We start from the raw sequence: 22,586 nt of genomic DNA, 5'->3' as shown, positions 1-22,586 counted from the left end.
CTATTTGAATATATTACCTAATTACAGTAACAACAACATGCATAAATAGATTTAGATACAACTAATACTTGGTAAGCACACCTCTCATTTAGTGAAGGCTGAAGCCCTATACCAACTGGAGCTATTCAGCACGAAAGGACATTTGTCAGTTTTTTATCTTTTTAATTTTTAAATTTGTTTTAGTTTTGTTTTATTGTTTTGATCTTTTACAAACCCTTGTGTCCAGGACTAACTTTCAAGTTCTCTGCTACCTGAGAAACCCTGACCCAGAAGCAGGTCGTCTACAAATGGTTTAGCACCAGGTTCCCCATGAACATGCATTGAATGATGAGCGAGAGGGGCTGCCCCCTTTACGGCAGTGCCCCATTTCCCGGGAGGAGGGGCTCTCCGCACCGACCCCGGACCCGGTCCCCACGTGGGGTAGGGACATTTGTCAGTTTTTCAATCCAGAAATAGAGCACCATACTAAAAAGTCAGTTAAATAGAATTAGGGTCAAGATAGTGTTTAATATAAACACTTCCACACCCCATGATCACTTTCTATTCCTGGAGTCTAGATCTTGCCATCATGCCAACAAAAACTTCTGTTAAACAATAAATTTGGGTAAGCAATCTCACTTCCCCTCTTCTTGATGAGTACAGCTTTCATTCTCAGTCTATGTGATTCATTCACAGTCTTATGGAGATTCTGATGAGACAGGCTTCCTGATATTACAGTGCTCCTATCCTTCTGCATGGCTATTCAAAGACTGTAATAACCCAATCTTGGCATTTGACTGATTCCCATTTTCTGTTCATGGGTTTGCAGAAGTAGAAATCCCAATCATCTTTCACTTTAACCAACAGAATTTTTTTTTTTTTTTCCTTAGGGACCCTTGCTAGACAGAAATGTCAAAGGAGTAAGCAATTGACCGAGACCAATGTGGGGTATTCCTGGCTGACTATCAAGATCTCATGACTGTTAGTCTTCTTAGGACTGTTGGCTAGTCAGTGGTGGGGACCTTGTAGTATGGTTCCAAGAGGGAATTCAGATGCCCTGCAGGAGACACTGCATATGGTGCAACGCCCAAAATTTATTTGATGGGGTTGGTATTGTTGTTTCTGTAGAACTCCAAGGCTATGGTTCCAAATGTTCCCTGATACATTTCCATTGGTCAGTCTCAGCATGTGATGCAGTAACTACTGTAATCAAAAGCAAGTTTGCAATGGGCAAAGAAGACAATTCTGGCTGGATCTTAGGGAGCAGAAAAATAAAGTCTGTAACTGTTCTCTGTCATTGGTCTACTGAATCACCTACAAGCAGCCACAGTTGAAAACAGAATTAGCAGATCAAGGAATAAGAGTTTAAAGAACACATTCTTTATCTTTTGTTGACACATCACCTAAATTTCTCCTTGGACTGAAAACCAGGACAATTTCTCTGGTTTAAAAGGCTCCCTTTACCATAGCAAAAAACAGGTACAGGGCAGATGTGCCATTTATGGAGTTTATGATGGCAAATGCCATGGTCCCTGAGCTAAAGGGATTGAAAGAGGCCATGTACAACAGATAAGGCCACACTCTTACCAACGGATTAGTATCTGGGGTGGAGAGAGATTACCTGGAAAATGATCTTTCAACCTTCATGATTCTTCAAGCTATGCCACTTAGCATGTCCTTGGCAAATTACAGAACCACTCTAAGCCAGGCTTAGATTAGCTGTATGATTGAGATCATCATACCTGGACTACTGGTCTAGATGACGGTCTTTGAGTCCTTGTTTCAATCAATCAATAAGGCAATCAATATGGCAATAAATAAAAACATAAAGTGCTGGCCCTCCTGGCACACAGTAAAACCCCACAAACAGCAGTTCTCACTGTTACTGCCTAAACTCTCAAACCCATTCCAAGACTGAGATTCTGTGAAGAATTCTTCCACATTTCTAAAAGTAACATTTGTGGCACAGACATCAACAGACTCTGATCCCAAAATGATGATGAGAGTGTGATTTTTCTCTTAGTAAGTTCTAACGCTCTGGCAATTCCCAGGAAGATCATGACTAGGATCACATGTCGTCACGGGAAGGGTCTCTTAAGAGACAGGATCTATATTCAGGAATTCCTATCAAATATTTAGCATACAAATTCTATTCTCATAATCCTGCCTATAATGTACTCATGCTAAAATAGTTGCATAGATCCAAATGATCTTTTTTTTTCTAATGCTCTTATAGCCTACATTGCAGCCATGATACACACTACCACTTCTAAGAAAAGGCCTCAAAGAGAAAAATCTTATCATTGGAAGCTGCTAAATTTCTATTATTAAATTTTAACCTCAATTCAGTTTGCAGGCTTGTTTCTGACTTGTCTCTTTTTATGCCTAGGAATGGCAATCTATGATTTATGTACAATCACCAATCTGTCTTGAAAACTAAAGGCTTATAACAAAAAAGTAATACTTTGAAATATAGATCAGGATTAAGTTTCCAACAAACCAGGCCACGATGTTTTCAAACTGCTAATAGGAAAAGTTCCCCAAAGTGCAAAGGTATCCATCTAAAAGAGCTGTTTGATGGATACAAGCCACTTATCAATCCTCTGGGACCTAAATCACAGTAACTTCTAAATAAAGAGGGGACTAGCATACAATGCAGAGATTGCCTGTTTTTACTAATGTTCTCTCCAAACTCCCAAGATTCAATGACAATAAGACAGTGTGGGAATGGAACAAAAGCAAGGCATAGGGCATTTTTTTCTTTCATCAAGAATCTGAAGATTTCTGTAGATTTTAGGTTTCCCGATCATTCAACAATCTCACTCATTTTTCCCCAGAAAACTTCGGTTCCTCTCTTTGAAAAACGTATGTCCAAAATAAGCTTAAAAAAATGTGTGCCAAGCAAAGGATGAGAAATGGTGGGCTCCAGTTTGTGGAGCAGACTAAATTTCCAACGTGATTTGAGGTAGATTTCCACACCATATTCGACTGTGTGTGCCAGCGTATTCGAGAGGAGCATGGGAAAGATCCAAGGGCATAGAAGAACAATAATCTCTCATTGTGATAAAAGATCCCTCAAGCTAGGTAGCAAACTAGCTCCAATATTTCAACTGAATTCAACAGCCTGATGTGCTCTTGGAGGAAAAGACCTAGTCTATTCACTTCCCATTTCTCTTGACATAAAAACAGGAAAGTGTTTTTGCAGCTTACAAGCCCTTGCACGAATGGTATACGAGGCAGGTAATTATCATGACCCTCATGATCCCAGAGGAGGACATTAAAGTTCAGAGAGATTAAAATGGTTCTTTGAGGTTGCACAGTTATCACAGGATTTAAGGCGACAGATTTTGGGTTTGGTTTTTTGTTTTTAATGCAAATCTCCATCACCCTCCCACAAAAATCCCAAAAAGTAGTCATGACTGACTACTAAAGGAGTCACTTTCTTAACCTGGCTCCACTAAGCCAGCTGACTGTCACCATCCCTCCAGTGTGATGAACACCGTTAGGCCGGGGACAGTGACAAGTTCATAGCAGCAGGCCAAGCTCAAAGAAGCACCCACACCACTGGGACCAACTTTTGAGTTGTGTGCTTACCAACACTCAGCCAGGGTAACCAACCTGTTTATGTCAGTTGCTCTTACCGTAATTACGTAATTTAGTTAAATTTGATGTAAGCCACTGATACGTGATTGTGGAAAAGAAAGATAATTGTAGTTTCTATTAAAACATAGGTGAATGCTTTGAAGAAACTCCAAATGGTGACAAAAAATAAAAAGAATAAAATTACTTTGAATTATATGTGCAAGAAAACTATAAAAGATAGCGGGGTAGGGGACATAGTACAGTATCTATAAAGAGTCTGGTTCAGATTCCTTCACTAGTGTCTTTTTTTTTTTTAAAGATTTTATTTATTTATTTGACAGAGAGAGACACAGCGAGAGAGGGAACACAAGCAGGGGGAGAGGGAGAGGGAGAAGCAGGCTTCCCGCCGAGCGGGGAGCCTGATGCGGGGCTTGATCCCAGGACCCTGGGATCGAGCCTGATGCGGGGCTTGATCCCAGGACCCTGGGATCGAGCCTGATGCGGGGCTTGATCCCAGGACCCTGGGATCATGACCTGAGCCGAAGGCAGACGCTTAACAACTGAGCCACCCAGGCGCCCCCTTTACCAGTGTCTTTAAAGAAGAAAGAGGTGATTAGAGGTATGGCTTATGAAAAAGAAAAGGAAGGAAAAGAAAAACATGCTAAGCTCAAACTTATAGACGCATACTCAAGAAAAAGCATTGGCCCTATATCAAGATATGGGAGAAAGCTTTATTTTAATTGTCTGCTTTGTAAAATATTACTTTTATAGACTTCTTAAATTAACCAGTTAACTACCAGCATTGCAATGCCCCAAATTGATGTTTAATAAACATTCATTAAAATGAATTAAAGGGGCGCCTGGGTGGCTCAGTTGGTTAAGCGACTGCCTTCGGCTCAGGTCATGATCCTGGAGTCCCTGGATCGAGTCCCGCATCGGGCTCCCTGCTCGGCAGGGGGTCTGCTTCTCCCTCTGACCCTCCCCCCTCTCATGTGCTCTCTCTCATTCTCTCTCTCTCAAATAAATAAATAAAATCTTTAAAAAAAAATAAAATAAAATAAAAATAAAATGAATTAAAATATTGAAACATGACATGTATTATGAAGACAACACAATTATATGAAAAGACATAATAGTTTATATTCAGTTGAACTACTGTTTTGTGGAATCACACAACAAATGCTGTCAAAATTTTGTATGATTTGTATGCCAATCTAAGTGGGACAATAAGTGGCCATTAGGCTTTGGCCAAGTTTTTGGAATCCTTCAAATTTTTTTTATTTTAAAAAATAAAGTACCCGAGACGGTGTAATAACACAATTGCATAAATGGGTAGAATTTTTTTTCTCAAATTTCTACATCAACGTAGTCTAACATTGTCTTACCAAAAGGGCTGACTTTTACAACAACTTGAAATGACATGGCGATGTTAAGACTATCTAGGAAAAATTTGAAAGCCTACTGCTTACACTATAAACTAAGAAATAAAGGACTAAAAAAAAATCAAAAGTCTACAAGGAACCTTCAAGAGAGCCATTATTCAACAGGAATACAGGAAGTCCCAATGAAGCAGTGGTAAAGATGGAAAATCAAACTAAGCATCTATCCTACAACTTTCATTAATTGCACAAATGGAAAACACCTATTTAGGTACATTTTTTTTTTAAGATTTTATTTATTTATTTGACATAGAGAGATCGCAAGAGTAGGAACACGAGCAGGAGGAGTGGGAGAGGGAGAAGCAGGCTCCCCACCGAGTAGGGAGCCCGATGCAATGCAGGGCTCGATCCCAGGACCCTGGGATCATGACCTGAGCCCAAGGCAGACGCTTAACGACTGAGCCACCCAGGCGCCCCTTTAGGTATGTTTTCATCCTGATATTAGAAAGCTTTAAACTGAGTCTGATCCCCCCACCCCTTTCAATATGTATATGGTTCTGGAGGAAACACTTTCCTAGGTGTGGACAAGAAAAACATCTAGGATCTCAAGACGTCTCAGTGGTATTTGTCAACCCAGTACAGCTTTGCTTCACACAACACAAAAGTCTGAGGATAAAAACAGATTCAAAGGGAAAAAAATGAAATTCAGTTCTATTCACAAGTAATTCAAATGCCTTTTACAGACTTAGATTTATGGCTCTTTCCTTGCTCTTATATATTTCAGGGCCAACTTTCATGTTCCATTTTCAACATCCCAGATAGAATATCAAGATATGCTTGGCACTAGATATGAGAGGTTATGAGGAAAGAATTTCTACAAAAGAAGCAAGCTGAAAATCTGACTTCTTCCCATTATGCTTTGGACAGGAGGAAGAGCTGGGGAAGCATCCCCAAGGGAAGAGAGAACTTGCTCTTCTGCACACCAGACCTCCCGAGACGGAACTGAGTCACCCTGCACCTGCACTCTTGCTCATGGCCCAATCTGGACTTGGAAAAGTAACAGACAGAAGTTGCCACAAACCAGCTTCTAGTGTCTGTTTGTTGGGTTTGTTTGGTTTTTTTTCCCCCTTTCTAACTGGTTTATGGATCATCACTGTGTTAAAAAAGGCTATCCAGGAAATACAGCACAAATACAATAGGTGGATGGATTCACAAATCAACCCTGCAAAAGGTCATCTCAATTACCAACAGTATTACCAATCCCTTAGCAGTCATGGGGAACAGAGGAGGAAGGCTTAAACCACACTGTCTTCATGCACCAAGACCAAACTAAAAATGGCTCTAGAAAGAGCCTTGCCCACACCAGCCCGTGCCCTTTGGTTTGTGTGTGTGTGTGTGTGTGTGTGTGTGTGTGTGTGTGTGTGTGTGTATGATGAAGTACAACGTAAGTATCTAAAGAGCAAAACACACAGTATAATTGATTAAAGCAGAAAAGTCTCATAATCCTGTATTAAGGCCAAGGAAATCAAAACATACTCAGGTTGTAACATGTGCTCATCAAAAAGCTCTCAAGTGAATTTCATAAGAAATACTGACCTCTCACTTTGGTGGGGTTGGGACCTGCTATGCTAGAATTCCTTTGAAGGCTTGGATTCATGTAAATAGAGGACAATACATAGAAGTAATTTTATTTAAACAAAGTATTTTTAAGGATGCAATAAAACAACTAAGAGTACTCTTACTGAAAGACTGGAATCTTTTGAAAAGAATACAGGAAAATTCTCAGTGTTGGGTGGGGGGATGGGGTAACTGGGTGATGGGCATTAAGGAGGGCACGTGATATAATGAGCACTGGGTGTTATGTGCAACTGATGAATCACTGAACTCTACCTCTGAAACTAATAATACACTGTATGTTAATTAATTGAATTTAAATAAAATTTAAATAAAGAAAAGAAAATACTCAGTGTTATCAAAGGCTATCTTCAAAATTACAACAGGTATGACTAGGTAAAGTTTCAATGAAATAGACTTGGTTATAATAAAATCACCCCCATACCATGATTATACATCAATGATACATTCTATTTACCTCTTCACTAAATACACTATTTGAGATCTGTGGTCTTACTTACTGTAATTAAATATACACTTTCCACTAGGGCCCTAACACTAACCAATTAAAAGTAGCTTTCTCTTGTCTTCAGTTTCTGAATTTAGCCAATGACTCTGAACTCTGAACTGTTAAAACAGGGCTTCTGGCTGAGTAAAGTAACAATCCAGACTGGCACTGTCAACACTCTACATATAAATTTCAAGTCTGAAAACACAATTCATTGTGCTGTAAAAGGCTCTTTGTAAACTGGTCAAAATCACTGTTCCTCTCCTGTCTATAGTAAATCTTCATTTGTCTTGAAAAATTTCCGAACTAATCTACCTTCTCAGAGGCAAAATGCTTCGAAGAGGTCTTTGGTGAAATAATCTGGTGGCAATACGTTTAATATATTTGCTTCTAAAAAAATATCTGAAGCAAAAGCAAGTCTTGGGCAGCTAACTGGGAACCCAAGAGATCGCAGTAATGTGGAAGAAAGTTTTGGTCCAGCGCAGGGTCTAAAGGTTGGAAGAGGACAAGAGAATAGTCAACTTCAAGCCCTTCCCCTCCTTCTGCCTTTTAAATTCAATCTTTCTTTGTCTTTAATCCAACAGAAAATTAGAGTCTTCTAAAGTGAGCCTCCCGCATAACAAAAATAGCTTTTGTTTTGCCTACTACCCATCAGTAAGTGTGTTTATTCAAGAGTGAACCAGCCCCTTTTCCTCCCAAGAGCTGTGCTGCCTTTACAGACAAGATCCTTCTGACTGACCTAAGACAAACACAAAGACATTCATTCTGTAAACCCTGAGATGTTCAATTCAAGAGCCAAGACCCTGGCCATTAAGGAATTAGTGACTTAGTCTTGAAGAAACAGAGCCTTATCCTTAGCTGTCCTCAGGTGCTACAACATAATTCATGACTTTCATTAAAAAAGAAGAAGAAGAAGAAGGAAAAGAAAAAAGAAACAGAAAGAAAAAATATATATATACTTAAGTCTGACAGTAGGAACTAGGAAAAAGGGGAATTTCTCTCCTGGGAACTTTAGTAACATAATCAAAACAAGTGAAAAATAAAATGCAAGACATTCAGGCCATTCTTCAGCCCACAGTAGCAGTGCTAATAATCCCTCAAATGAAATCCTTATATCCTTTGGTTAATCATCCTGCAATCTTGGACACACACACACACACACACACACACACACACAAACTATCCTTTTCTCTAAATTACCATATAAACCACCCTATTTAAATTCATGTTTTATAGAAACTGCATAATCTTTCTTTCATTAAAATTTCCCTTGTTGATATATGCAAACCAGGTCAGTTTCTATTGGATTTGCATACTAGTGTTTTACCCCTTAATTCAACTCCTTGTTGAAGGTGTAAAAAATAGCAAGAGCTGGACCTCAGATACACATAAAACAAATGCTGCTTATATGTCTAAGTGAACACTGACACCATTTACAGATTCTCCCCCCACCCCTTTTCCTTGGGGCTGAGAGTCTTGTCAATAATCATTACTTATTAAACAGGTTGCCATTCCCTTCTACAGAATGTAGAAAAGGAGCATGGAGAGGTAGAAATAATTACCTTGGGGTTTTCTTTAAAGACCTCCGGAATGCAACACAAGGAAATCAATTGAGAAAGAACATGAAATATCCCCCCCGCCACACACACACACACACACACACACACACACACACACAGTTGAGAAGTACACCCACACTCCATTATTCGTATCAATTGCATCAAAAGATAAAAAATCTGAGGTCTTCAGGATAGACACATATATATTTTCAAACCACTGAATATGTCCATACATACACTTGCATATCCTTTATCCTCCACAAAACTCAAGCTAGATTTGCTGAGAGAAGCCTCTAAACACCTCCTGAGAAAATGTGCTCTCAAAAAGACTGCTTCAGCCAAAGGAGAAGGAAGCAGCAAGTTATAGGGTTTGACTGCCATTCTGGTTTGTGGCAGATTCCCTCCTTCCCCTCTTCTTGCTGACTCCCAATTTATCTTTTTTTTTTTTTCTCCCAGAGTCAGGGCATTAAGGAATTTCTCTCTTGGACCTTACCCACAAATGCACTAAATCCTTTTTTTTAAAAAGTTTCAAGGGTTAAATAACACCCAGGTTAATAAGATCACAGGTCAGAGAAATGAAAAATTGTCAGATGACTGAAAGCAAGCCAGGTATTCCTACTGAAGAGTTAATGATGAGCCCTCTTCCTCTCCAGATGTTATAGCTCAAAACAGAAATACAATGTAAAGACAGTTTTTGGAGAACAGGCTTAAACAGAACTTGAACTGGCAGGCGGGGGGTTTGTCCTAAATAACCTTCACAGGTTGCAAACTGTTTCCAATATCCTGATCAATAGAGTGAGAAGCTTCCCAACATTTCCTTTAAGAGCAAGGAGGGGGGTAGGGGGTGGGAAGTCAATTAGTCACACAAAACATTTGTAAAAATAGAGAGAAAATATACACCACCTATACAAACACATAGGAAGCTATCACTCTTGGGGTAAACTGGCCAGTGCTGGCAGGAATCGCGCCCAGGCTAAAGATGCTACATTCACAGAGTGACCTGTTTCAAAGGGGTTGGACGTTCTCCCCCTGGAGTGCAGAGAACTCTGTCCAATTCCCCTTATATTTTTCAGGCACAGAGGGAAGGGAGATGAGGTTTCACAGCCCACCTTTGGGAAAGGAACAAAAGCAAACGCTTGACAGCAGAAAAAACTCCTCCTCCGTCAGGACCCTAGAGGCGGTAGCTCGGCAGGGCTCCCTTGCTATTTCCCCTACTTAACTCACTCTGGGAGGCCACAGAATCAATCTCTACACCCGGGAAGGGCCATGGGCAGGCTGGGGGGGGAGGCGGGTGGGGGATGGAGGGGGGTGGTGACCACTTTACCCCTACGCCATGGATCGCCTCCTTTCCCTACCTCCCCCAATGGCTTCTAATTAACCCTTCCTGGTCGCTGCCCGGATCAGGGCTGCTGTAAGTCGACAGCTTCATTCTATCAACATTTCCATCAAATCAGCCCCCCACACACACGCACACACGCACCCACACGGACAGAACTTCCCTTTGTGGTTTATCATCGCTCAATTTGCATGTGCTTTTCTTTCACTCCTTCCTACCGGCGGGGAAAGGGCTCAGTGCTTTTGGGAAGGCCCTCCCTCCCTCCCCAGCTCTCAATAGGAGCCGGATCCGGGAGTTCGCCAGCAGGTCTGCAGTGAGCAGAAATCGCGCTCGCGTTAACCCTTTGAAGGGAGTTAGGAGATCTGTTCTCGTTTGGGACCCACTGAAGTAGGCCGGGTGGAGCTTGACAATCTGTGTCCGTTTCCTACCGCCCCCCACCCCCACCCCGCACACGGACCCCGAACAGACCCGCACCTTTTTCCTCCCTTGCGGCCAGGTTACCTATCTCATTCAGCGCTCCAAACCTGGAATTGGGTGAGGGGTGGAGGATGCTAGAAGACAGGCGGCGGAAGGGAAAAGACAGCAGGAGGGCAAAACGGAAAGTCAGTAGTAAATCAGAGTTCAGACCCGGTGTATACTTACGAAATTTGGGGCTGGTGCTTGTTTCTGGCGTGGTGGTGGTAGAGGAGGAGGAAGACGAGGAGGAGGAAGGGGTGGTGCCAGCATCCTGAAAGGGAGACAGGGTCCAGGACGGAGTAGAATCATGAAGGTAGGAGGAGGTAGCGTATGCCGCAGTGGGCCAGGAGGGCATTGCTTGGGTACTGGGGGTTCCTGGCACCGGGGGTCGGGAGCCCGGCGTGCTGCTACTGAAGAAGGGGGCTGTGGTGGACAGGACCGTCGGGGGTGCCGCAGTGTTCCGTGCGGTGGTGGAGCGCGGGCTGGCCCGGATGGGCACCCGGTGCCCGGGAAAGCGAGTCGGCGCCCGCGTGATGGTCGTCAGGCGGGTGCTAATCCGGTTGGGCGTCCTGGAAGAGGCGGCGCCGCCGGCGGAGGGGGTGGCGGGGGACGCAGTAGAAGTGGTCGTGGTGGTGGTCTCCATAGCCTTGGGGAAGGAGCTGGGCTTGGAGAGGAAGAAGGGGTCCTGGCCCATCCCCTTGGAGTCCACCAGGTCGGTGGGCACGTATTCCTTGACGGAGCCCACCACGATCCATTTGAGGAGCATGAGGCTGAGCCCCAGGCCGATGAAGCCGATGAACAGAGGCACAACGCACAGCCACGTCTGCTGCCGGTTCCACACGATGCAGTCGCTACAGCGTAACTCCCGGGGGGGGCTCGGCCGCCCCTTCGCCGCCGCCGCCGTCCGGGCCCCCGCCCGCCGCTGCCGCCGCCGCAGCCGCCGCGGTGCCCTCCTCGGCCGAGGCGGCGGCTGCCGAAGCGGCTCCAGGTGGCGAGGCAGCAGCCGCACCTTCACTCATCCTAGGAGCCGGTCTTCACCTTCGCCCCCCCGAGGGCCGCGCCAGAGGCATGGGGCCGCGCGGGCCGGGCGCGGGCGCGGGCTCCGGCGGCGGCGGCGGCGGCGGGTTCGGGCGCAGGCAGCGGCCGCGGCGGCCGCATGCAAATCGGCTCCCTGCCCCCACGCCCCTCCCCCCGAGAGGCGGGCGGCGGGCGGGGAGGAGAGGAGCGGGGGAGGGGACGCGGGCCGGGGAGGGGGCGGCGAGGAGCACGGAAGAGGGGCGAGACGGGCCCCCGGCGCCGCCGGCCGGTCAGGGAGCGGCTGGGCGCGTCTGCAGCCCGCCAAGCGGCCTCCTGCGCGCCGGGGCCCCGCTCCTGCTGCTACTGATGCTGCTGCTGCTGCTGCTGCTGCTGCTGCTGCTGCTGCTGCTGTCGCTGCCGCCGCTGCTACCGCTGCCGCCGCTGCCCGCCGCCTGCATGCGCTCCAGCCGCGCCGGCATCCTCGGGGCGCCGCGCCCGGCCCGCTCCCCGGGGCCCCCGCCCGCGCCGCCGCTGGGCCTCGAGCCGCGTTCAGGGGCCGAGCCGCCTGGCCGCGGGATGCCGGACGCCGGAGAGCCGCATTCCGACACAGGGGGCCGACCTGGTTGCCGCTGCCGCCGTTCGCCCGGCCCGGCGCGCCGCGTTCTTCGGCGGCTGCTCCGCGAGCCCGGGCGGCAAGGTGCACCTGTTCTTCAGCCGGCCCGCAGCCAACCCTCGGCCAGCACTCTCTGGGAGAGACCAATCCGAGCGCAGCGCGGAGGGCGAGCGGCCGGGCTCGCCTCACTCCCGCCGCCTGCGGCTCCGCGCCGCCGCCGCCGCCGCCGCCCGAGAGTCAAACTCCAGCGAGCTGCGCCGTCGCCGCCGCGAGCCCGGGGCCGGGGGCGCACGGGGCGTCCGCGGCGGGTGCTATTGGACCCGCCGCGGAGGGAACCCCACAATCCGCAGAGGAATCGAAATCACACCCCGGCGCCGCTGCCCGGTCACGCTTGGGGAGGTGAAACGGGAGACCGCGTCGGGGATCCCAGGCGACGCGGACCTCGGGCCGGAGGTGGCTCCAGGCGAGCTCTGGCTGCCGGGCGGGTGCGGTGTGCGCGGAGCCGCCGCGGACGGGCTGGGCTTCAGGCAGAGTGGCGCCTCCCACCAACACCTAATGGTGGTTTCTTAATGTGCACAAGAGAAATAAATGATCTAAGCAAACCCCCACTTGGAAGTGTCTGGCAAAAGCAGCTCCCGACCGATCGTGAGCCCGTCTCCCGAACGGATCCGGCGGGGTCAGACTGACGCTGCGGGGCAAGGGAGCCGGGCCTGTGCGCGTGGGAGGGCGTCTGTGCACTCCCCGGCCAGATGGCGGGTGCTGCTCGATGAACAGCCACCTCTCCTCCGAGTTCCTCAGACAGATGCTAGTGAAGCAGACGAGCTTTGTGCAGTTACACCTGGCAGATATCTACAAGCTGATTGAGAACAACTTATCTTAAAAAACAAAGTATTGCCTTTAAATGTAGATGAAAGCACAGGTACACCTGTCACATGACAACTGATGGTGAGAGGTAAAATTTAGAAGGATTTGGGTTGGTATCCCAAATTGCGTTGCTGGTTTCTTACCTTGGGTAGAGAGGCGCCGGTGTACCTGGTGCAGTGTGGGACCTGCCTGGGAGTCCGGGGGACTGGGCGAGGAAGAAAGAAAGGGTTAGAGAGCCAGCATCAGCATGCTTTATGCTGATGATGCAGAACCTCGCTTGTCAACTCTCCCCAGATTTCCTGGTCTAAAGTGGAAACTGGAAAGATGCTTTTATTTACAAGCTCGGAGAATGAGAAGTTGAGGATGACAGCCTCCTATACAGCTCCCTAGCACTGTAAGATTGCCACCGATGCAGGAACCAGCGTTCTCTTGTACTGTTAACAGCCTCCACAAAGATGAAGTTTTCAAGGTATCCATTTTATTCACAGGTGGAGAGCCGAACAGTACGCTGAGAAGACTGCAGAGAGCAGAGGATTCATTGAAACGCGAAGCTCCTGGGATTTGGTGCCTACCAGAGTATTTTGCACAGACACAGTTAATAAATTATTTTGGATAGCAGTAATGCGGCTGTCGCCTCTTTCAGCTATAACATTGAGACTTTCTCCATAGGAGAGCTTATGATTTTTAGTTTGATAGAACATGCCCTAATCCAGTAGTGCTGAATTACGGTTCCAAAAATTGCAAGTGAAAAGAAAAAAAAAAAAAAAAGCCACAACCCTTGAATCTCTATTCCTTCAGCTTTCCAATGCAAGGCACAGTCCTGTTAAGTAAAAATTGACCCAATCTCCACCTTCTGTGGGTGCTGGGCACTTATGGCCAGCCTTTCTTGTATAGCAAATAAAACTTAGCTTTTACACAAAATGTTGTGAAAGTATAGCAGGTGCTGTTGTCAGCCATATGAGACAGGAAATTAGTTTTCCAGAAAACACTCCTAGTTCATTGGCTCCCCCAGCATTTCTCTAACCCCTCCCTTCTTTGCCCACTGAAGTCAATCCAGGGTACAAAAAGGTGCTGTAATTCTGTCGCTGGACAAATGCTCTCCTGAAGCTGTCTTCTCACTGAATTCACCCCATGTCGCCTCGGTGCTCCCCAATGCCTTCCTCAGCTGCCTCTCCAAATTCCCTCCACTTCTCACTTCCACTTAGCTTTAACAACTTATTCATGGTTCCCTGTTGAGCTCATTTTCTCCCAGATCCCAAGCCATTGCACTTGACTACCCATTAGCTGCTCTCACAGTGAACATCATCACTAGAGGAGGGGAAAAAGAGCCCAGGCATGACAGCCTTGTACTGGGGAGCACGTTGTACTAGCCCATCCAAGAAAGTTTGGCAGATGCAACCATCATTAACTTGCAGTTTTATGGTGAGGCTTCCTGGTAGCAGGTGGTAAGCTCTAGAACTGGAATTGGGGAGGGGGTGTGGGCACAGCTGAGTCAAGGACAAGTGGTGGACACTCTCACTGTCAGTGAGCAACCAGTTAGTCCGTCCCATTGTGAGGAGTCTCATTTTGGTGACTCTCAGTTCCCTGAAGCAGAACACTGGAGAAATAACTTCACACTCAGACTCCAAAGACAGGGATTCAAGTTAGACCTCTGGCCCCAAGAAGCAATAAAGTCACTCTGGGCTTCTATTTTCTCATCTGTGAAATGAAACTATAATACCTACATTCTACATAATTATATTAAATTCTATAGCTAAATGATCTACTTACCTATGGCATCTTTTTTTTTAAGATTTAATTTATTTGTCAGAGAGAACACAAGCAGGGGGAGTGACAGCAGAGGGAGAAGCAGGCTCTCCACTGAGCAGGGAGCCCAGTGCAGGACTCAATTCCAAGACCCTAGGATCATGACCTGAGTCAAAGGCAGACGCTTAACCCACTGAGCCACCCAGGCGTCCCCTATGGCACCTTTTAAGCAACATTTTCGGATACCTTCCTGGAGAGAGGGGTGTGGATTTTTCTAATAAATAGGCATGACATACCTCAGCCTCTCCTGAGCTCCATCTCTGCCTGAACATAATCACCTTCTGGATGTCTCCTGTGTGATCCACTAACACATTAAACTCAAAATTTATGACCATTGCTTAACATTTGCCCACAAACCAGCATTTCTACTGAACTTCAGTTTTGCCTTTCAGTGGCACCAAAATACTGAAGCTGGGAGTACCAGTGCCATCTCTGACTCCTAATCTTTCATACCCCAAGTTTAATTAGCTATCATCACTCACAATACAATGTCATCATCTTGGGTTCCCTCCATTGTCAAGTCTTTGGCAAAGGCCCATCTTCAGAACCACAAGGGTAGAAATGAACTTAGTGGCCATACACCCCCCATGTGTCATCCCCCAAAATGTCCCAGCCCAACAGTCAGCTTGATCCAGCTGTAGCTCTAGAGAAGGCACGACTTACTGGCCCAGCCTGCAGATAGTATACATCATTACAAAAGCCTGTGTGTTGAGCCAAAAATCTGCCTTCCCATGCTTTCGCCCTTTCTTCTTAGCTCTTTGACTAGATCAACCTTTCATGAACTAGGTGCCAGGCATTGAACATACAACAGAAAACAAAACAGAATCTCCCTACATTCATGGAACTCATTTTAGTAGGAGAGACTGACACTAAGGAAACAAACCAAATACATAAATTATGTATTCTCTCAGAAAACGAGAAGTGCTGTTTTGCACCACAAAGGACATGCCTTTTTGGTGTGATTACATAGGACATCTCTTCTTCAATCCCAGTATCTCCAATCTATTTATTATCCTCACAGGCCATGAGGACTTGACCCTCCTGGGAGTACTAGGTTGTTCTTTTATTAGCTGTGCGTTCCCTGGATATTTGTAGTTACTACAGAAGCCAGTCCAGCCTGCAGAATCGTAATAGTCTTCATAACATCCACTAGAATCGTGTGTGTAGACAACATGGTATCTCAAAATATTTCACAGAGTAAAATTTTAAAAAGGATTAATGGGGTTAACCTTCTCATGGATGCATATTTTTTATTCTCTCTTGGTTTAGTCCACTACTGTTATTATTATGATCACATTTCATAGTAAATCATGGTGGCTTTTTTAAAAGAGAAACCAATTGTTTTCTTTATACGACTCAATGAGTAATCTTGTTTATTTCTTGAGAATGCTTTATGTCTTACATATAAGACCCACCCAAAATGTACTAGAAAATTTTCCGGGTGGATCTGCCTGTTCACAACACCTTGACTGCAAAGATTTGAGCATCATATCCCAATATCATAAGTAAAACAAACACTAAAATTCATAAATTCTACAGAGCAAAAAACACAAAGTGTAAAGGTGAAGAATTCCAGTTGCAGCTATGTCCTAGTCAAAAAAGATGATTGTAACAATGCCCAGAGTTAAGGTATTTAGAATATCACCTAACTGCACTCTCACAAATTAGGAAACACTGAATAACAGGATGTGAAATTCAAAGCTCTGAATGAGGCACTAAGACAAAATAGATGTAAAATTTCAGTGGGAGTTGCCAGAGGACAATGCCAAGATTTCAGACAGGTTAACTAAGAACTAGGTAGATAGACGGCACCACACATGGTAGACAGAGGGAGGATTTTTGTGAAGATTTCTGTGGCAGAACCTGAGCTCTGAGTTCAAAGTGAGAGGTACACAAGCACAGAGCCTTTTTATACTGAAACAGGGAGAGGAGCCTCAGAGGAGCATGCTGGAGAGTTCATTACAGACTCCTGGTGTTTGGCCAGACCTCACTGGATTGGGGTAGACACACAAGCAGCAGGAAGCACCAGTCAAGGAGGTGGTGAAAGTGGACAATGGCAACAGTGAGCAGTTTAAGCATCCGCCATGCCAAGAAGGCATGAAGCCATCCTATGGCATTAAGAGTCTAGTTGGAATGCAGAGTGACTGCAGAGGAGAAGCCGAAGTAGAAAATAAGCTTGAAACTCGGTGTTGAAGGATCTAAGTGTCATAGTGAGATGTAACCTAATTGTTTTTTTTTTTTTTTTGCACTGAATTCAAACTGCCTGTATTTTAGAGTACCAACATGGGACTTTACTCTTGGCACTCAAAGTTACCATTAATGTTTGTCTTATCTAGTTTTTGATCCTTCATCAGTGTTTGCCCTTTTAGCCCTGATACCTTTCCCAAATACTGGTGGTAGATTTTTCTCAGATCAGTTCTCCAGACGACTCTATTCTTTTGAAATCATTTTATTGGATCTAAAATTGGAGGACTGGTAGATGGAAGTTTGCTTTGACAATTCACTGATCAAGCAACCGTGGACAATCTGGGGCTTTGGAAAGATCCAAGGAAATGTCTTCTCGGCATGCTCAGAAACAAAGGTGGCAGATTCATGTTCTCTCTCACTCCCTCTTCAGACTACAAGATTTCATTTGGCAATCCACACGCCTCTCACCACTCCCCAATCAGGTTAAGTGTAAGTTAAGTTGCAAGTATAGAAGACATGCAATGTAGAAAGCCAGCTCCCTGAAATGCTTTCTTATAATGGAAGAAAAAAATATCTGTGTCTCAAACTCTATTATCTGTAAGAAACCTAATACAGCTACATTCAGGAAGAGTTGCTGTGAGTTCAGGTTTGTATAAATAATACTTTGGCTTCATCTCACCCGTGTTTTCTAGAAATCTACATTCTGCTTCCTTAGACTTGGGGATGAAATTTTCATAACCCTCTATAGAGAGAAAAAAATCAGATAATGTTCCACAATTCTCCACTGGTTTACTTTATGTCTGCGCTATAGGAACTTTCTCATGAGCTGCTCACAGAAACCCGAGCACAGACAGTCTTGGTGCCAAGCCCCTGAGGCCTTCGGTCGTAATAGCGGACGTGCCAACATGAGCCTAGCTTCTTGCTTTATCTACAGAATATTAAGATAAAAGTATGAATTGAGAGTTATTTTCCCCCACAATCTCTTCTGCGGATTACTGGTAGTCTATGAGGGTTTTTGAGTGTTCCACAAAATATCTTTCATTTCCTGTATCAGTCCAGAAATGTATTCTTGATGTAGATACAGTCATTCATAAAGGAGAAAGAGCAGAAATTTAAAGTCAAACAGACTTGATTTGGACTTCCAGCTGTTTGTGCAGCTGAAAAATGTCACATGTTATGTGCCTAGGGTAGTGGTTGGCCTGAGGTAGGCAGCTCAAAAATAATAGCAAGTATTCTTATTTAATGAAAATGCAGATTGCCTCTTGCCATTCTCTAAGGAGCCGATCTTTTCCAACATGTTTTGCTGAAGATATTTACAAGAGCTTGGCACTGTGTTGTTACCATTAACAAGCTGGATCTTGGAGGGGTGTGTAAGCTTCAGGACAAGCAAAAAGCATTGGGGAGAAGTACTGGGCCCATCACCCCAGGTGACAAATGTACACTTATCCCCTCAGTTGCGTGCCATCCAACACAATACACACACTACGTGACCTCCTCATGCAAACACTGGTGCAGCCACTGTGGAAACAGTACAGAGGTTCCTCAAAAAGTTAAAAATAGAACTGCCCTATGACCCAGCAACTGCACTACTTGGTATTTACCCAAAGGATACACAAATACACAAATACTGATTGAAATGGGAACATGCACCCCAATGTTTATAGCAGCATTATCAACAATAGCCAAATTATTGAAAGAGTATACACACACATACACACACACACACACACACAATGGAATATTACTCAGCCAAAAAAAAGAATGAAATCTTGGCATTTGCAACAAAGTAGATGGAGCTAGAGTGTATTATGCTAAGTGAAATAAGAAATAAGAAAGTCAGAGAAAAGGGGCTCCTGAGTGGCTCAGCCGTTAAGCGTCTGCCTTCGGCTCAGGTCATGATTGCAGGTCCTGGATGGGGCCCTGCATCAGGTTCCCTGCTCCGTGGGAAGCCTGCTTCTCCCTCTCCCGCTCCCCCTGCTTGTGTTCCCTCTCTCGTCTCTCTCTGTCTAATAAATAAATTAAAAATATTAAGAAAAAAAAAGAAAGAAAGCCAGAGAAAGATAAATAACATACGATTTCACTCATACGTGGAATTTAAGAAACAAAACAGATAAACATAGGGGAAAAAAAAAGAGAGAGAAGCAAACCATAAAAGCGACTCTTAACTATAGAGAACAAACAGGGTTGCTGGAGGGAGGTAGGTGAGGGATGGGTTAAATGGGTGATAGGCATTAAGGAGGGCACTTGTAGGCATTAAGGAGGGCACTTGTTCGGATAAGCACTGGGTTATATGTAAGTGATGAATCACTAAATTCTACTTCTGAAACTAATATTACACTGTATGTTAACTAACTAGAATTTAAATAAAAACTTGAAACATTAAATACAAGGAAACCCACAAAATTACCAAGAATAAGTATTAATAACCTACAGCAGATTTGGCCCATCTGTTTTGTCTCTAAGAAAGGATATCTCAAGAGGACAAAACTTGCTTGGTGCTTATAAATTGAGAAAGAAGGAAGGAAAACACCATCTAGTTTATTTAGAAGAAAATATTAACTAAAACCAAAGAGTACTTACCCCTTGTGAAATAGATACTCCAAGGGGTTTTGAATTCCTGAAAACCCCACTCTTTATCCTACCTTTGAAACTTTTACCATTTGGTGGAGGCTGATTTTAAACAAAGTTACAAACGTATGTTTATATATGTATATGACGTGCCTGTGTGCAGTGCTGAAGCTGAATGCAGACAGTAAAGGGAAAAAATAAAAAAGAGTACTCCAGCAATGCTTGATGATGAACTTTTTTTTTTTTTTTTTTAATTTAACAGAGAGAAAGACAGACAGAGAGGGAACACAAGCAGGGGGAGTGGGAGAGGGAGAAGCAGGCTTCCCGCGGAGCAGGGAGCCTGACGTGGGGCTCGATCCCAGGACCCTGGGATCATGACCTGAGCCGAAGGCAGACGCTTAACGACTGAGCCACCCAGGTGCCCCTTGATGATGAACTTAATCAACTGGCTCCAGAGTTTTGTGTGGAATTATCTGAATAGAGTTGTAGTTATGTTCAGCATCACTGATGCCAAAGGAAAAAGAGAACAGGTAAAGAAACTGATTTTATTCAGGCAATAGCAGTAAGGAGAGCACCCCAGATCCAAAGATCAGAATGTCTCAGCCTGGTGGCTTTGCCTTTGATTGTCACTGGGAGGCATGAAGAGCGATTTAAGGTTGGAATTGTTTTGTAGTTAGATGAAATCTTAGTCAGCTGAACAGGAAATATTTATTTTTGTGTCTATCTAGTTTTAGGGGGACAGACCTAGTCTTAGGTAATCATTCATGAGATAAAGAGCAAGAGGCTAGACGGTCTATATTTGCCCTTGAAAGCAGGTTCAGGAGAAAGAAGAAAGGTTTGTGTTTGGCCTCAACACAGGTAAACAAGGGGTCATCTGTAAATGTTACGAGAGTCATGAGAAGGAGTTTACAAGGAGTCTTGTCTAAGTCATATGGGGAGGGGTGGTTCTTGGTGATAAGCCATTTCCTGAAACATAAATTGGTGAAGGGGTTTTTGAAAACCAAAACTGTGGGGATGGTTTTCTTAACTACTGTTGTTTTCCAGGAGCACAGATTTCAGGTAAAGCTCAACTCCAATGTTGACAAATTTATAGCTCTCTTTTTAGCATTTTAAGAATGTGCATGCGATAATCATTATTAGTTAAAATGAGAGTGGTAATGGGTCTTATAGATTTATGCTTCCTTTTTATATGGGAAATATGGAGTAAAATTATCTCCTAATCTTTAGTGCCTATGAAAAACAGTGAAAAAACATAGGAATTCCACAGGGATGAGACAAAAAGCGTATCTGAATTTGAAAAAAATATCCTTCAAATTCTAGTTAGCTTAACAGAGGGTATTTTAGAATTTAGAAGCCATAAAACTGTATCACAGTAAATCCTTTAAAACCATGGATACAATCCCATATAATTTAGAAAACACACAAACTTGTATCAAGGTTTTTGTGGCCTTTCTTGGGAGTTTGGCTAATATCCATTTTTTTTTCAATTCAAATTCTCAAAAATAATTGTCTTTAATTAATGCTGGGATGTAAGAATGTGAGGTCTTCTCTTGTGACTACAGACTTCTTGAACATTGACATACTTGACCAATAATTGTGTTTGTGCATGTGTGTGCTTGGGCTGTGTGTGTGTCTGTGAGTACTGATTTATGTAAAGAAGTAAGGGAAGGCGTAAGAGCAGAGTTTGTGTTAAGTATCAAGGGAATAAGGTGGAATAGGAATGGGATTGCATGTATGGATGGGATAAAACTATATACTGAACAGTGATGATTGAATTCCGAACACAAAGTAAGAGGCAGAAAGTGAAAACAGATCATTCTTTGGGCTTGTTTACCCAAAGGAATTTCTCAGAGTTGTGAAATGCAAAGTTGACCCCCTGAGAGACTAACCAGGCCAACTGGCTTCCACTGCACTATGCGAGGAGAGCCAACTTTGCTTCAGAAGCAGACAAGAGGAGTTTAGAATGGCAGCCAACTGCAGTGCTGATGGTTGCTTTCATGAACAACTCTCCACCAGGGACTGGAATAAGAAAATCCACCCAACTCTGACCTCCCCTAAATCACTGTGAATGGAAACAATTTATAATTTCTACCACATTGGATAAGATTAAAGCCCAAAATGACACTATTTGTGGTTAATGGTTTAAATATTAAAGAAAACATTAGGCAAAATCTCAGAATCATCACTTTGGGAATGACGTAAACATAAAAATAATCTCCTTAGGAAATATTCAATTAGTGAGGAAGTATTCCCCTGGCAAGCAGACCTAACAGAAGATATTGGTGCTTTCTGCCTTAAGGCAGATTTGCAAATAATTACACAGTTTGCCACCTCACACACAGCCCTGCCTGCTGTCCTTTCTCTCTCTGGAAGTCTTAAGGAAGTAAACTTACAATTAGCATCCCTAATGGTTCTCCATGGCACACATCTGACTTCTCTGAACAACTGGCTGAGCAGCAAAATAGCTCTTAAGGCAAAGCGTGATTAGTTTCTTGAATGTGAACCTCCAAATGCACTGAGGTGATCTATATCTATCTATATCTTACCTATCTATCTATCTATCTATCTATCTATCTATCTATCTATCTAATATTTAAGCAAGAGGACAGAACCCTAGTCTAACCTCTAGAAATTCCACCCAGGCTTGAAGAATGACAGAAGATACCTCGTGTCCTATATTAGAATTTACAAATGGTACCCAGAAAGATTTAGAAGTTACATCAAAAAGTTTGTGAACACTAAAATTTGTAGCAATCTCCAAGGGTATTGAAGGAAGGCCTTGGAGGGAACTACACCTCCTTCACAAAAAAAAAAAAAAAAAAAGGCCCAATATTTTTAAGCAATCATTCCTGGAAGCTGTATTCCAGTGACCCTTTGAAGTAGCAAAGTATACTCAGGATCTCATCATTCTACAGGCTAATGGGTAAAAAGTGATACCTTTCATCTTTAAAGCTTTCAGACAAAGCTGCATCATTCAAATTCTCCAAGCAATTCCCTTTCCCTATAGAAAAATGGCCATTTCTTTCTTTCTCTTTCTTTCTTTCTTTCTTTCTTCCTTTCTTTCTTTCTTCCTTTCTTTCTTTCTTTCTTTCTTTCTTTCTTTCTTTCTTTCTTTCTT

General features: G+C 44.1%; 1 protein-coding gene and 1 long non-coding RNA gene across 2 annotated transcripts in view; one reads left to right on the top strand and one right to left on the bottom strand.

The window, feature by feature from the left end:
• Nucleotides 1-11,506, bottom strand: part of NRG3 (neuregulin 3) — a 1,018,029-nt gene extending 1,006,523 nt beyond the window's left edge. Inside the window, 2 exon segments of the mRNA XM_032423542.1 lie at nucleotides 10,600-11,287; nucleotides 11,289-11,506. Coding sequence (XP_032279433.1) covers nucleotides 10,600-11,287; nucleotides 11,289-11,432 — 832 coding nt within the window. The 5' untranslated portion in view covers nucleotides 11,433-11,506.
• Nucleotides 10,643-13,701, top strand: LOC116644181. The gene is made up of 3 exons (XR_004301716.1): nucleotides 10,643-10,726; nucleotides 13,202-13,301; nucleotides 13,396-13,701. It is a non-coding gene; the product is annotated as an uncharacterized LOC116644181 (long non-coding RNA).
• The last annotated feature ends 8,885 nt before the right edge of the window (nucleotides 13,702-22,586 follow it).

This window comes from Phoca vitulina, unplaced genomic scaffold (assembly GCF_004348235.1).
Source record: "Phoca vitulina isolate PV1807 unplaced genomic scaffold, GSC_HSeal_1.0 scaffold29, whole genome shotgun sequence".
Classification (NCBI taxonomy): Eukaryota; Metazoa; Chordata; class Mammalia; order Carnivora; family Phocidae; genus Phoca; species Phoca vitulina.
This window is presented reverse-complemented; position numbering and strand designations above follow the sequence as displayed.